A 16,987-nucleotide genomic window follows, 5' to 3' on the forward strand; every position below is an offset into this window, starting at 1 on the left:
GTAGACACAACACAACATCCTGCAGACACAACATCCTGTAGACACAACACAACATCCTGTAGACACAACACAACATCCTGCAGACACAACATCCTGCAGACACAACACAACATCCTGTAGACACAACATCCTGCAGACACAACATCCTGCAGACACAACACTGCAGACACAACACAACATCCTGTAGACACAACACAACATCCTGCAGACACAACACAACATCCTGCAGACACAACACAACATCCTGCAGACACAACACAACATCCTGTAGACACAACACAACATCCTGCAGACACAACACAACATCCTGTAGACACAACACAACATCCTGCAGACACAAAACACTGCAGACACAACATCCTGCAGACACAACATCCTGCAGACACAACACAACACACTGCAGACACAACACAACATCCTGTAGACACAACATCCTGCAGACACAACATCCTGCAGACACAACACTGCAGACACAACACAACATCCTGCAGACACAACACAACATCCTGCAGACACAACACACTGCAGACACAACACAACATCCTGTAGACACAACACAACATCCTGTAGACACAACACAACATCCTGCAGACACAACACTGCAGACACAACACAACATCCTGCAGACACAACACTGCAGACACAACACAACACACTGCAGACACAACACAACATCCTGCAGACACAACACAACATCCTGCAGACACAACACACTGCAGACACAACACAACACACTGCAGACACAACACAACATCCTGCAGACACAACACAACATCCTGCAGACACAGCATCCTGTAGACACAACACAACATCCTGCAGACACAACATCCTGTAGACACAACACAACATCCTGTAGACACAACACAACATCCTGCAGACACAACATCCTGCAGACACAACACAACATCCTGTAGACACAACATCCTGCAGACACAACATCCTGCAGACACAACACTGCAGACACAACACAACATCCTGTAGACACAACACAACATCCTGCAGACACAACACAACATCCTGCAGACACAACACAACATCCTGCAGACACAACACAACATCCTGTAGACACAACACAACATCCTGCAGACACAACACAACATCCTGCAGACACAACACAACATCCTGCAGACACAACACAACATCCTGCAGACACAACACAATATCCTGTAGACACAACACAACATCCTGCAGACACAACACAACATCCTGCAGACACAACATCCTGCAGACACAACACAACATCCTGCAGACACAACACAACATCCTGCAGACACAACACAACATCCTGCAGACACAACACAACATCCTGCAGACACAACACAACATCCTGCAGACACAACACAACATCCTGCAGACACAACACAACATCCTGCAGACACAACATCCTGCAGACACAACATCCTGCAGACACAACACAACATCCTGTGCTCCTACTGAGAAAGAAGGCTCGCAGTGCCTTCGGAAAGTATTCACACCCCTTGACATTTTCCACATTGTGTTACGTTACAGCCTTATTCTAAAATGGATTAATTTGTTTTTTTTCCCTCATCAATTTACACACAATACCCCATAATGACAAAGCAAAAACAGGTTTTTAGAAATGTTTGCTAATTTAGTTTAAAACATTTTTTTAAATATTATATTTACATAAGTATTCAGACCTTTTACTCAGTACTTTGTTGAATCACTTTGGCAGAGATTACGTATGATGCTACAAGCTTGGCACACCTGTATTTAGGGAGTTTCTCCCATTCTTCTCTGCAGATCCTCTCAAGCTCTTTCGGGTTGGATGGGGAGCGTCGCTGCACAGCTCAGGTCTCTCCAGAGATGTTCAAGTCCGGGCTCTGGCTGGGCTCTGGCTGGGCCACTCAAGGACATACAGAGACTTGTCCCGAAGCCACTGCTGAATTGTCTTGGCAGTGTGTTTAAGGTTGTTGACCTGTTGGAAGGTGAACTGTTGACCCAATTTGGAGCAGGTTTACATCAAGGATCTCTCTGTATTTTGCTCAGTTCATCTTTCCCTCGATCCTGACTAGTCTCCTAGTCCCTGCCACTAAAATACATCCCCACAGCATGATGTTGCCACCACCATACTTCACTGTAGAGATGGTGCCAGGTTTCCTCCAGACGTGATCCCAGGCATTCAGGACAGAGTTCAATCTTGGTTTCAACAGATCCGAGAATCTTGTTTCACATGGTCTGAGAGTCTTTAAGTGCCTATTGGCAAACTCCAAGCGGGCTGTTATGTGCCTTTTACTGAGGAGTGGCTTCCGTCTGGCCACTCTACCATAAAGGCTTGATTGGTGGTGTGCTGCAGAGATTGTTGTCCTTCTGGAAGGTTCTCCCATATCCACAGAGGAACTCTAGAGCTCTGTCAGAGTGACCATCGGGTTCTTGGTGCTCAGCTCAGGCCGTGTCACTGTGTTCTTGGGGATCTTCAATGCTGCAGAAATTATTTGGTTCTCTTCCCCAGATATGTGCCTCGACACAATCCTGTCTCGGAGCTCAACACACAATTCCTTTGACCTCATGGCTTGGATTTTGCTCTGACATGCACTGTCAACTGCGGGACCTGATATAGACAGGTGTGCAACTTTCCAAATCATGACCAATCAATTAAATTTACCACAGGTGGACTCCAAGTTGTAGAAACATCAGGAATGCTCAATGGAAACAGGATGCACCTGAGCTCAATTTCAAGTCTCATAGCAAAGGGTCTGAATACTTATGTAAACAACGTATTTTTTAAAATAAATTTGCAAAAATAATCTAAAAACCTGTCCATGCTCCATTGCCTATAGTTCTAGTACAATGAACAGCCATGTCACAGTGGTTCATCAAAACCCTGTTATCCAGCACAGAAAACCCAACCAGGTTAACGCATAAATATTTTACAACAATATTCACTATTCTGTTATGTCACACAGCACAATTGGGAATGGCTTCCATGTTAAAGGTCCAATGCAGCCATTTTATCTCAATATAAATCATTTCTGGGTAACAATAAAGTACCATACTGTGATTTGTTTTCCATTGAAATGGTCAAAATAAATGGTAGCTGTCCTTCTCTCTGTGTTGTCCTGCTACTGTGCTAGGCTACTGGTACTGTCTCCACAGGATGTGATGCCTTTGTACCAAGCTCCGCTCTACACATGTATTATAAGCTAGAAGAATTCACCATGGAATGGGAGATGGGGGGACAGGGGTGCGTTGGGTACAGGGGGATGGGGGGGACGGGGGTGTACAGACAGAGGCCTGATATGGAGGAAAACAGCCTATCTCCTAATGTTATTATTCTCCCGTGAGTCCCCCCTCTCCCTCTCACAGTCTTGTTCTAACATTGATTAAATTCATATTTTTCCAAGCCTTGAGGTCAAAGGAATTGTCCGCAGAGCTCTGAGACAGGATTGTGTCGAGGGTAACAAAGGGAAACAGAAAATGTTTGCAGCATTGTAGATGTTTTACAACGGCAGGAACTGGGAGACTAGTCAGGATCGAGGGAAAGATGAACAGAGCAAAGTACAGAGAGATCCTTGATGAAAACCTGCTCCAAAACAAGATTCTCAGGCCTGAATGCCAAGCGGCACGTCTGGAGGAAACCTGGCACCATCCCTACGATGAAGCATGGTGCTGGCGGCATCATGCTGTGGGGATGTTTTTGAGCAGCAGGGACTGGGAGACTAGTCAGGATCAAGGGAAAGATGAACAGAGCAAAGTACAGAGAGATCCTTGATGAGAACCTGCTCCAGAGCACTCAGGACCTCAGACTGGGGGCGAAGATTCACCTTCCAATCGGACAACGACCCTAAGCACACAGCCAAGACAACGCAGGTGTGGCTTCGTGGCAAGTTTCTGAATGTCCTTGAGAGGCCCAGCCAGAGCCTGGACTTGAACCAGATCGAACATCTCTGGAGAGACCTGAAAATAGCTGTGCAGCGACACTCCCCATCCAACCTGACAGAGTTTGAGTGGATCTGAAGAGAATAATGGGAGAAATTCCCCAAATACAGGTGTGCCTAGCTTGTAGTGTCATACCCAAGAAGACTCGAGAAAGTTATCGCTACCAAAGGTGCTTCAACAAAGTTCTCTAAAAACCTGTTTTTGTTTTGTTATTGTGGGTTATTGTGGGTAGATTGATGAGGAAAAAAACAAACATTTAATCCATTTTAGAATAGGGCTGTAACGTAACAAAATATAATAATACTTTCTGAATGCACTGTATGTCTGGCGGCCAGGACAGCTCCATTTGCAGGGCTAACTCTGACTGTGGAGAGGAGAGGAAAATGGAGTAGAGGAGAGGATAAGAGAAGAGAGGAGGAAAGGAGGAGACAGGACAGGAGAGAAGACGAGAGAGGAAGGAGAGAAGATAGTAGGAGAGGAGAGGAGAGGAGAGGAGAGGAGAGGAGAGGAGAAGAGAAGAGAAGAGAAGAGAAGAGAAGAGAAGAGAAGAGAAGAGAAGAGAAGAGAAGAGAAGAGAAGAGAAGAGAAGAGAAGGAGACAGGACAGGAGAGAAGAGGAGAGAGGAAGGAGAGAAGATAGTAGGAGAGGAGAGGAGAGGAGAGGAGAGGAGAGGAGAGGAGAGGAGAGGAGAGGAGAGGAGAGGAGAGGAGAGGAGAGGAGAGGAGAGGAGAGGAGAGGAGAGGAGAGGAGAGGAGAGGAGAGGAGAGGAGAGGAGAGGAGAGGAGGAGAAGATACTAGGAGAGGAGGGGATAGAGGACAGGAGAGGGGAGGAGAGGAGGAGTGGAGATCATTTGTCCTCAGGGTAGACAGCCACCACTCAGAAAGGGAAGGGAACAAGCATGACAGAGGAGAAGAGAGAGAAACAGAGAGATGAAGTAGTAGAGTTATGTAGAGTTATGATGTCAAAGGGGGATAAATAAAAAGTGGGGTACAGTGTCATGGCTTTATCTCAATAGTCTACAGTGGCTTCCTCTTTTCCTCACCTCCTCTCCTTCATCTGCACTAATCACACACACACACACACACACACAAACACACAGGTGATGGAAAGCACACATACACATACACAAACACACATACACACACAAGCACACACAAACACAGTATTAGTAGTCTGTATAAAGCACTACTCACGTCGCCACCTAGTGAGGGCTGCAGGTCACAGCACTCAGCGGTGGGGCTCAGGTCCTGTCTCATCACCCAAATGGGCTCTTTAGGTTCATCAGGGGTATAGGGTGACCTCACCGTCCTGGTCTTCACCTCTTCTATGGCCTCCTTGATGTCCTTTATGGCCAGGGAGATGGCGTCTCTCTTTTCACGACTGTTGCGAACCCCAGACCAGTCGTCAGATTCTGCTGAGGGTGGGAAGCTCTCTTCTTCACTCTCATCTCCCTCTCCTTCTATCTCTCCCTTGCGGTATGTGGAGTCTGTGGGCGCATCGGATTGAGAATTGTGAGCGTGTTCGGATTCGGGCCACTCTCCCTCCTCTTCCTCTCCTCCTTCCATCATGTCCTCTTCCTCTCCTCCCTCCCGTAGCCCGGCAGCAGCTCTCTCCAGACTCTGAGAGCTGAGACTCTCCCTGACCTCGGCTACGATCATGTCGATGTCCTCTTCCCCGTCCTGGTCGCAACTGTCTGCCCGTGGGTACGGAGCAAACTCCGCCTCCTTCTCCGGGCTGTCCGACTCCCCATCCGAGCGTTCATCGTAGTGGTGGAGCCGTGACCCCACCGCCTCCTGCTGTCGGTAGTCCCCGCCTCCTTCCCGCCCCTCAAACAGATGGAACCCTGCCTTCCTCTGCTGGAGGTTCTCATTGGCGTCCATAGGCTCTGCAACCTTTGCGGCAGAAGAGAGAGCGTCGCCGATCTCCTCGTAGACGTGTTCTGTCAGGGAGTAGTCGTAGGCTTCAGAATACGCCTCGTCTTCTGGCTCCACCCCTTCCTCCATGTTACTGTCCCGCCCCCCTTTTCTGCTGGCCCCTCCCCCACGGCGGTAGAGAGGCTGGGTGTACACGTAGTTGGAGTAACCTCCTCCAGGGTTCAGGGTCTCCTCTGCCTCCTCCTGACTGGGGGGTCTCCCAACATCTGGTAGGGGTTCCCGGGGTAAGGGAGGGGGCAGAGGTGGGTAGTTGAGGTTCAGGTTGGGGTGGGGGTGTTGTTGCTCTGACTCAGCACTCTCTGTGTATCCCTCTGCCTCTGGGCGAAGGGTCACCTCGTAGGTACCGCAGTCGTCCTCTGCCTCAGGATCTAGTGTCATGACGGCGTCGCCCTCCGCCCGGTCTGTGTGTGTGTGGAAACCACTTTCCGTGCTAGCAGAACGAGCTAATGCATGATCATCACCCTCTCTCTCCCTCTCTCTCTCCCCCTCATCCTCCTCCGGCTCATCTAGTTGTGGGGGTAGAGAGTGAACAGGCTGTGGGCCTGGTGGAGGTGGTTGTTCCTCCGTCTCATCTAGTTGTGGGGGTAGAGAGTGAACAGGCTGTGGGCCTGGTGGTGGTGGTTGTTGTTGCTGGGCCCTCTCAGCCTCTCTCTGCTGTCTCTGTGTGTGTCTCTGCTGCTGTGCTCTGAGTCTGGCCTCACTGTCCTCCTGTCTGCGGTAACGTGTCACTGCGGGTCGCGGGATGGGCAGAGACTGACCCTGGGCCTGCTGGGGCTGAGGCTGCTGGGGAGGAGACTGGGCCCCCTGGTGCAGCTCTGCCTCTGGCTCCTCTGTTGACCTCCGCTGTGGGGCTCCTCTGATTCTGCTGACACCTGCACCAGGGGCCTCATTATACCTCCTGTAGCGCGGAGCAGCGTCGTTGTTGTTTTCACTACTATGGTTGCTAGGCTGCCGGGGTCGCCTGCTGTTTGTGGCAGTGTTGTTGTCGTGGCGACGGCGTTGAGGAGGGGGCAAGTCGGCTTCCACGTCCTCGCTCAGTTCCTGGCCTAACTCCGCCTCCTGGGGGTTCATGGCTGCCTCGGATTGGTTGAGAGGAAGAGGGGGGGTGGGTTTAGGCAAAATGCATGGCCTGCCGTCGTGTGGGAGACAAGCAGCTCAGATCTTCTGAGGCTAAGAGAGAGAGAGAAAGACAGAGGAGATCGTTAGAACACTATTTTCTTCCAGCACGGTCGAAAACCTTTGCTGGGAAAACAGTAAGTGAGAGAACAAGGGTAAGTTGACATAGAAATACATCCCAACATTTACTCCCATTGGTTGAGAGAGGGGAAGGTGATAATTGCTAGCGAGCCCATAGGTTAAACAGCACGCTTGAGGAAGGGGACAGGTGGATACCGAGTCAGTTAATCACCTGAATGCCTTCAATTGAAACGTGTCTCCCGCATTTAACCTTCTGAATCAGAGAGGACTGCCTTAATCAACATCCAAGTTTTAACCACCTGGGGGGATTCAAACCAGCAACCTTTCGGTTGCTAGTCCAATGCTCTAACCACTACACCACCTGCTGCCATGTGTGGAATGTGCATTATTGTTCTGTGATTAAAGGCTATAAGGTAAATAGGTGACTGACATGCCACACATGGCTAATAGGAAAGAGGAGAAGAAATTGATGATGACGATGACGATGATACGTTTGTATTCATCTCCACTATGAATACTAGGATACGAAGTGAATTATATTATTCTTACTGGATGACGTTAAACATGCATAAACCAGCCTTCCTGATTGAACTTGACCAGCCTTCCTGATTGAACTTGACCAGCCTTCCTGATTGGACTTGACCAGCCTTCCTGATTGGACTAGACCAGCCATCCTGATTGGACTTGACCAGCCTTCCTGATTGGACTTGACCAGCCTTCCTGATTGGACTTGACCAGCCTTCCTGATTGGACTTGACCAGCCTTCCTGATTGGACTTGACCAGCCTTCCTGATTGAACTAGACCAGCCTTCCTGATTGAACTTGACCATGCAATAAATCATGAGACAGCTGGACCACAGTAACAACTTTCTCATAGACCTACTACTCACTTGCCCTCTGTTGAGGATGCTTCCCCCTCTGAGTCCAGAGCTCTCCCCTGACCCACACACACGCACGCACGCACGCACGCACGCACGCACACACACACACACACACACACTGTCACAAAGACCCCCTGAAGGTCTATCCCCTCCTTTTATGGTTCCACAGCTGGTTACAATATAAGTGTGTGTGTGTGTGCGTGTGTGCGTGCGTGTGTGTGTGTGTGTGCGTGTGTGACATTAACCCACTTAGTGCTGTGAAAAGCCACGGAAAGAGAGAGAATTACACGCACACACACACACACACACACACACACACACACACACACACACACACACACACACACACACACACACACACACACACACACACACACACACACACACACACACACACACACACACACACACACACACACACAAACACAAACACACACACAGTCCCAGAGGCAGATCAGCGTGACTAGGATCAGTCATAAAGTAATATATATACCTCAAACTGTGGATACTAAATCAAATCCCATCATATTGGTCACATACACGAAATCCTTACTACCACCAACACCAGACATTCAGTTCATCTTGGAAAGGAATGTAGGACCTGTTCTGATCATATCATTACCTAGACTGGTCAAAGCTTTATTTAAACCTTTTTGAATTTTAACTACGACATTGAAAGTGGACCACCCTGCTACAATACTGAAGCACTCTGAGATTAAATAACATGTTTCTAGACTCCACATCTTCCCCTATGATTTACAACTATTTACTGTACATATCACAGCATTAAAAAGGAGGGACCATTTAACCCTCATACTACCGACTGGGCCCATTTAACCCTCATACTACCGACTGGGCCCATTTAACCCTCATACTACCGACTGGGCCCATTTAACCCTCATACTACCGACTGGGACCATTTAACCCTCATACTACCGACTGGGACCATTTAACCCTCATACTACCGACTGGGACCATTTAACCCTCATACTACCGACTGGGACCATTTAACCCTCATACTACCGACTGGGACCATTTAACCCTCATAACCGACTGGGACCATTTAACCGACTGGGACCGACTGGGACCATTTAACCCTCATATCACCGACTGGGGACTGGGCCCATTTAACCCTCATACTACCGACTGGGACCATTTAACCCTCATACTACCGACTGGGACCATTTAACCCTCATACTACCAACTGGGACCATTTAACCCTCATATCACCGACTGGGACCATTTAACCCTCATATCACCGACTGGGACCATTTAACCCTCATATCACCGACTGGGCCCATTTAACCCTCATACTACCGACTGGGCCCATTTAACCCTCATACTACCGACTGGGACCATTTAACCCTCATACTACCGACTGGGACCATTTAACCCTCATACTACCAACTGGGACCATTTAACCCTCATATCACCGACTGGGACCATTTAACCCTCATACCAGAGAGATCTGACGTCTGAATCCGACCAGGTCAATACGGGACGGGTCCAGTTGTCCTCGGGTCCGTTCAGAACGGTCAGGTCAGGGTGGGAAAGGTCAGAGTGGGAAAGGTCAGGGTGGGAAAGGTCAGGGTGGGAAAGCCCCAAGTCCATTTTAGAATTGGTCCAACTTTCTGGACTCTCTAAGATATTTTACAGACACACAGTCAGAGCACGCATCTCTGGTAACCATGGTGATGGTATCCCTTGACAGTGGCTAGGTGAAGTGTTCAGACTGCAGCAAAAATGTCTACCTGCACACACACACACACACACACACGCAGGTGGCATGCAAACAGAACACACACACACACACACAGGCATGTAGGCTGACACTCAAACATACAAACACGCCAATGTGTATGCATGCTCACACGCACACGTACATACACAGACAGACACAAAAACATAGACATACACATGTCACACACACTCTCCCTCCCTAGGGACCTGCCAGCCCTTTTACCCGCAACAACAGGAGGAAGGAGAAAACAATCGAGAGAGACAGAACAGGAAAAAGAAAGAGACAGAACAGCTCTATATCCAAATGAAGGAGAGGCTGCCGTAGAATGAAACAACAACACTGAGGCAGTCCAGAGAGATGGTAGGTGGGGGAGAGAGAGATGGAGAGAGAATGAGAGAGAGAGAGATGAGAGAGAGAGAGAAAGAAAGAAAGCGAGAGGGTAGGAGGGGAAGAGAGAGAAAAGAGAGAGAAAAGAGAGAGAGAGCCCAAGAGAGAGCGAGAGAGAGGGTAGGAAGGAGAGAGAGAGAGAGAGAGAGAGAGAGAGAGAGAGAGAGAGAGAGAGAGAGAGAGAGAGAGAGAGAAAGAGAGAGAGATAGAGAGCGTGTGAGAGAGAGAGAGGGTAGGAGGGGAAGAGAGAGAGAGAGAGGGAGGAGGGGAGAGAGAGAGAGAGAGAGAGAGAGAGAGAGAGAGAGAGAGAGAGAGAGAGAGAGAGAGAGAGAGAGAGGGTAGGAGGGAGAGAGACAGAGAGAGAGGCAGAGAGGGAGAAAAAGCATGGGAGGTAGGAGAGAGGATAGGATGGGGAGAGAGAGAAAGAGAGAGAGAGAGAGGGAGAGAGTGCGGCGTTAGAGGGCAAGAGAGTCGGGGGAGAGAGAGGGCGAGAGAGAGAGAGAGGATAGAGAGAAAGAGAGAGAGAGAGATGGAGAGAGAGAGATGGAGAGAGAGAGATGGAGAGAGAGAAATAGAGAGAGAGAGAAATAGAGAGAGAGAGAGAGAGAGAGAGAGAGAGAGAGAGAGAGAGAGAGAGAGAGAGAGAGAGAGAGAGAGAGAGAGAGAGAGAGAGGGAGAGAGAGAGATAGCCTGCTAAAGTGGGAAAATTGACTGCTATCAATTGACATACTACAGAACATGAAGGATCTGCCTGCTGCTGCACTAAATCTAGGAGGGGCTTTCAGATGAAGAAACAGACAGGAATAAACACACACACATCAGTTCCTGACGCAGTCTTTCAACCATATACAGCATGAACAGCAAACAAAGCTAAGACAGATGAATGCATAAAGTGTGCTGCTTTCGTGCCCTCAAATATACACACCAGATATAGAGGGAGGGCACCACTGCAGGGCACCACAGCAGGGCACCACAGCAGGGTACCTCAGCAGGGTACCATAGCTGGGTACCTCACTAGGGCACCAAAGCAGGGTACCACAGCAGAGTACCTCAGCAGGACACCACAGCAGGGTACCTCAGCAGGACACCACAGCAGGGTACCTCAGCAGGGCACCACAGCAGGGTACCTCAGCTGGGTACCTCAGCAGGGTACCTCAGCAGGGTACCTCAGCAGGGCACCTCAACAGGGCACCTCAGCAGGGCACGACAGCAGTGCACCACAGCAGGGTACCTCAGCAGGGCACCACAGCAGTGCACCACAGCAGTGCACCACAGCAGGGCACCACAGCAGGGTACCTCAGCAGTGCACCACAGCAGGGCACCTCAGCAGGGCACCTCAGCAGTGCACCACAGCAGGGCACCACAGCAGTGCACCACAGCAGTGCACCACAGCAGGGTACCTCAGCAGGGTACCTCAGCAGGGTACCTCAGCAGGGTTAGGGTATGTATGTTAGAGGGCTCTGATATGCTGCTGTGAAGGAGGAGGCTGAATGAATATTTCATCATCATTACTGGTCTGAAGTTTCACCTCTATCCTGTACTGGATGGAACCCTTCCTTTTAATATTTAATTACACATTTTTTTCTCCATACCTCTTACCCCTCTTCACCCCTACACTCCCTCATTCTCCATCCTCACCCCTATGCTACCATATTCTCCCTCCTCACCCTTGACTACCCCCCCTTCCCCCAACCTCAAAAAAGTGACAGAGCATCAATTTACAGATCTTATCAGACCAACCTGTCTGCCAGTCTACACCTCTGTCTCTCTCCCAACAGCAAGGCTAGGCTCACTGAGTCTGTACATAGTCAAAGCTTTCCTTAATGTTGGGTCAGTCACTGTGTAAGCAGGTATAGTCCTAATTCTGCTCTGCTGGCTTTGTTTGGGGTTTTGAGTTGTACACAAATGACATTTTTGCAGAATTCTGAATGCTGTCTGGTGTCTCTCTCGCTCCCCTTCTTTCTCTACTTCTCTCTCTATTTCCTTCTCTCTCTCTCCCCCCTTCTTTCTCTTGTTCCTACACTCTCTACTTCTCTCTCTCTATTTTCTTCTCTCTCTCTTAGGACCCGGTTACAAACCCGGGTCTCCGGAGCGAGAAACAGTCACTTAACCAACTGAGCCACGAATAGTCGGCAGAACCCAGAAGATGAGGCAGACACAGCAGTACTTGAGACGGTGTATTTAATGAAGTAAAAAGTGAAGTTCTTCAGGAAAACATGTAACTCCACAACCTCAAAAGGAATCCTACAAGAACAAAGGTAATCCTCCAAGACAAAAAAGGTAAATCCACAAGGTGGAAGGCAAAGCACAAAAACCTCAAAAGATACTCAAAAAACAAACAAACAAGAACAAAAAAACAGAATTCCACAAGAGAGTCCACCGGGATCAACAAGAGTTCTCAGAGTACTAGGGCTGGGTGCTAACATACAAACACAGAGCAAAGAACAGAGGAAAACAAAGGGTTTAAATACAATCAGGGGAAACGAGGCACAGGTGCAAATAATAATGGGGATCAAGGGAAAACAAAAGGTCAAAAGGCACAATGGGGGCATCTAGTGACCAAAAACCAAAACAACCCTGGCCAAATCCTGACACTCTCTCTCCCCCTTCTCAATCACCACTCCTAACGACTTGTCATAGTGTTCAGTCAACAAAGATTTACCCATAATTCCGGTGGAGTATGCTGCATTCATTCCCGTGCTAAAGGGGCCATTAGGAGTTATTCATTGACACATGTCGGGTAGTACTGAACACCCACACACGTGCGTGCACACGCACAGACGCACACAAACAAAGTCACATTCGACTCCTGCATCCGGTTTGATAACAGGGACTTGTTATATTCTGTGAGCGGTGTAGAAATGTACGTTTCATCCCTCCCCTTGAGAATAAATTGCCATCCGTACTTCTCCTGGCTAGCCTAGTTTATGTGAAAATGGCTAACGCCGGTCTAACCGGAGACATAAAAAGAAAGATTATAACATGGAAACAGGTGGTGCGCGACTGAAATCCCAGTTTTGGAAGGACGTTGGAGTCATTGTGGAGGACAACAACTGGTAGATAGATGCACAGCCAGCAAAGTGTGAAATCAGGTATTTGTTTACAAGAGGCTAATTCCAGTTTATTATCAGCTAATTATGACATTAATTCAGGCTTTCGTTCATTTCGACCAATAACCAGATCATATTCAGTTTAAACTGGTACGCTGGTAATAGTTTGAGTAGCATAGACAATAGCCGACCCATAACCAGATCATATTCAATTTAAACTGGTACGCTGGTAATAGTTTGAGTAGCATAGACAATAACCTACTGAATACATTTCTTTGAACAGCCTATATTCGATTCTGGGAATAGTTTATTTACGTTTTAATTAAACAATATGATTACCAAAACAATATTGAATATACAGGTATTGCTTTTTACGTCAGCTGTAGGCTTCATTAGGTAAGAGGAAAGCCCTTTTTTCCAGAGCGATTTGAGTTGTCAATGTGCCGCATCTTCTTGTAAAAAATAAAATATGCATTTTTTAATTAATGGCATGGTATCATTTTATCTAAGTGTTGAATAGACATGCAGACAAAATAATTCATGCAAGGATGGGACTAATAGACTACTACTCTGGGGTCATGAAAACATTTAAATGAATAAATTTTCTTTGGCGGGTCACGGATCGTCTCTGGGAAGGATTCAATGAGGGTGGTTCGGGTTGCGGATAAAAATCTGTCGTGATGTCGGATATCGGGTGGGGCTCTGAATTGATGTGGCCGGTGTTGGGTGGGTGCGGCTCCAAAAAACGGACTCCTGCAGGATTAAACATACGCACACTCGAGCTGTCGCTAAACAATGGATTTACTCATTCCCTCTGTCTGATTTTCTCATTCCCGCTCACACACTGATTCACTATCATTAATTATGTCATTAAATTACTCTGCCTAGAGAAATCACCTATGAGGCCGAGAGAGAGGGGGAGCTGGAAAGAGATATATGCAGTGATAGAGAAAGGGGAGATGGAGAGAGGATAGGGAAAGAGATATGAAACTAGAGTGAGAAACACAGAGAAAGAAAGGGAGATGGAGAGAGAGATAGGGAAAGAGATATGAAACTAGAGTGAGAAACACAGAGAAAGAAAGGGAGATGGAGAGAGAGATAGGGAAAGAGATATGAAACTAGAGTGAGAAACACAGAGAAAGGGAGATGGAGAGAGAGATAGGGAAAGAGATATGAAACTAGAGTGAGAAACACAGAGAAAGGGAGATGGAGAGAGAGATAGGGAAAGAGATATGAAACTAGAGTGAGAAACACAGAGAAAGGGAGATGGAGAGAGAGATAGGGAAAGAGATATGAAACTAGAGTGAGAAACACAGAGAAAGGGAGATGGAGAGAGAGATAGGGAAAGAGATATGAAACTAGAGAGAGAAACACAGAGAAAGAAAGAGGAGATGGAGAAAGAAAGGAGATAGGGGAAAGAGATATGAAACTATGAGAAACACAGAGAAAGAAAGGGAGATGGAGAGAGGATAGGGAAAGAGATATGAAACTAGAGTGAGAAACACAGAGAAAGAAAGGGAGATGGAGAGAGGATAGGGAAAGAGATATGAAACTAGAGTGAGAAACACAGAGAAAGAAAGGGAGATGGAGAGAGGATAGGGAAAGAGATATGAAACTAGAGTGAGAAACACAGAGAAAGAAAGGGAGATGGAGAGAGGATAGGGAAAGAGATATGAAACTAGAGTGAGAAACACAGAGAAAGAAAGGGAGATGGAGAGAGAGATAGGGAAAGAGATATGAAACTAGAGTGAGAAACACAGAGAAAGAAAGGGAGATGGAGAGAGAGATAGGGAAAGAGATATGAAACTAGAGAGAAAACAGAGAAAGGGAGATGGAGAGAGAGATAGGGAAAGAGATATGAAACTAGAGTGAGAAACACAGAGAAAGGAAAGATAGGGAAAGAGATATGAAACTAGAGTGAGAAACACAGAGAAAGGGAGATGGAGAGAGAGATAGGGGAGATGGAAAGAGAGGATAGGGAAAGAGATATGAAACTAGAGTGAGAAAACACAGAGAAAGAAAGGGAGATGGAGAGAGAGATAGGGAAAGAGATAGAAACTAGAGAGAAAAAGAAAGGGAGATGGAGAGAGAGATAGGCAAAGAGATATGAAACTAGAGTGAGAAACACAGAGAAAGAAAGGGAGATGGAGAGAGAGATAGGGAAAGAGATATGAAACTAGAGTGAGAAACACAGAGAAAGAAAGGGAGATGGAGAGAGAGATAGGGAAAGAGATATGAAACTAGAGTGAGAAACACAGAGAAAGAAAGGGAGATGGAGAGAGAGATAGGGAAAGAGATGAAACTAGAGTGAGAAACACAGAGAAAGAAAGGGAGATGGAGAGAGGATAGGGAAAGAGATATGAAACTAGAGTGAGAAACACAGAGAAAGGGAGATGGATGGGTAGAAAGAGAGAGGAAGAGGAAGAGAGATGCTTGATGATCCTAAACTCTGATAAGTAAAAGAAGATGACTGCCTCTCTCTCAATTCAAATGGCTTTATTGGTATGGGAAACGTGTTTAAATGGCCAAAACTAGTGAAATAGATAAAACAAAAGTGAAATAAACAATAACAAAATAACAGTAAACATTACACTCACAAAAGTTACAAATGAATAAAGACATTACAAATGTCATTATGTCTATATACAGTGTTGTAACAATGTCATATTATGTCTATATACAGTGTTGTAATGATGTCATATTATGGCTATATACAGTGTTGTAATGATGTCATATTATGGCTATATACAGTGTTGTAACGATGTCATATTATGGCTATATACATTGTTGTAATGATGTCATATTATGGCTATATACAGTGTTGTAACGATGTCATATTATGGCTATATACATTGTTGTAATGATGTCATATTATGGCTATATACAGTGTTGTAACAATGTCATATTATGGCTATATACATTGTTGTAATGATGTCATATTATGGCTATATACATTGTTGTAATGATGTCATATTATGGCTATATACAGTGTTGTAACGATGTCATATTATGGCTATATACAGTGTTGTAATGATGTCATATTATGGCTATATACAGTGTTGTAACAATGTCATATTATGGCTATATACAGTGTTGTAATGATGTGCAAATAGTTCAAAGGAAAATAAATATGGGTTGTATTTACAATGGTGTTTGTTCTTCACTGGTTGCCCTTGTCTTGTGGCAACAGGTCACACATCTTGCTGCTGTGATGGTACACTGTGGAATTTCACCCAGTAGATATGGGAGTTTATCAAAATTGGATTTGTTTTCAATTTCTTTGTGGGTCTGTGTAATCTGAGGGAAATATGTGTCTCTAATATGGTCATACATTGGGCAGGAGGTTAGGAAGTGCAGCTCAGTTTCCACCTCATTTTGTGGGCCGTGTGAACATAGTCTCTCTTCTCTTGCGAGTCGGGTCTGCCTATGACAGCCTCTCAATAGCAAGGCTATGCCCACTGAGTCTGTACATAGTCAAAGCTTTTCTTAAGTTTGGATCAGTCACAGTGGTCAGGTATTCTGCCACTGTGTACTCTCTGTTTAGGGTCAGTCACAGTGGTCAGGTATTCTGCCACTGTGTACTCTCTGTTTAGGGTCAGTCACAGTGGTCAGGTATTCTGCCGCTGTGTACTCTCTGTTTAGGGTCAGTCACAGTGGTCAGGTATTCTGCCGCTGTGTACTCTCTGTTTAGGGTCAGTCACAGTGGTCAGGTATTCTGCCACTGTGTACTCTCTGTTTAGGGTATTCTAGTTTGCTCTGTTTTTTTCTGTTAATTACTTGACACATTGGAAATAATTCTCTTTTTGTTTTCTCATGATTTGGTTGGGTCTAATTGTGCTGCTGTGCTGGGGCTCTGTGGGGTCTGTGTCTATGAACAGAGACCCAGGACCAGCTTG

At 46.7% G+C, this 16,987-nt stretch overlaps 1 protein-coding gene across 2 annotated transcripts in view; it reads right to left on the reverse strand.

Annotated features, from left to right (window-relative positions):
* LOC124036613 (amyloid-beta A4 precursor protein-binding family A member 1-like) overlaps nt 1-16,987 on the reverse strand; it is a 155,952-nt gene that overhangs the window by 39,507 nt on the left and 99,458 nt on the right. For both annotated transcript variants that reach the window (XM_046351418.1, XM_046351417.1), the window contains exon 3: nt 5,095-7,005. In XM_046351418.1, the coding sequence (XP_046207374.1) occupies nt 5,095-6,906 (1,812 nt within the window). In that variant the 5' untranslated portion in view covers nt 6,907-7,005. The remainder of the gene's footprint in view (nt 1-5,094; nt 7,006-16,987) is intronic.

Source organism: Oncorhynchus gorbuscha, linkage group LG05 (assembly GCF_021184085.1).
Source record: "Oncorhynchus gorbuscha isolate QuinsamMale2020 ecotype Even-year linkage group LG05, OgorEven_v1.0, whole genome shotgun sequence".
Lineage (NCBI taxonomy): Eukaryota > Metazoa > Chordata > Actinopteri > Salmoniformes > Salmonidae > Oncorhynchus > Oncorhynchus gorbuscha.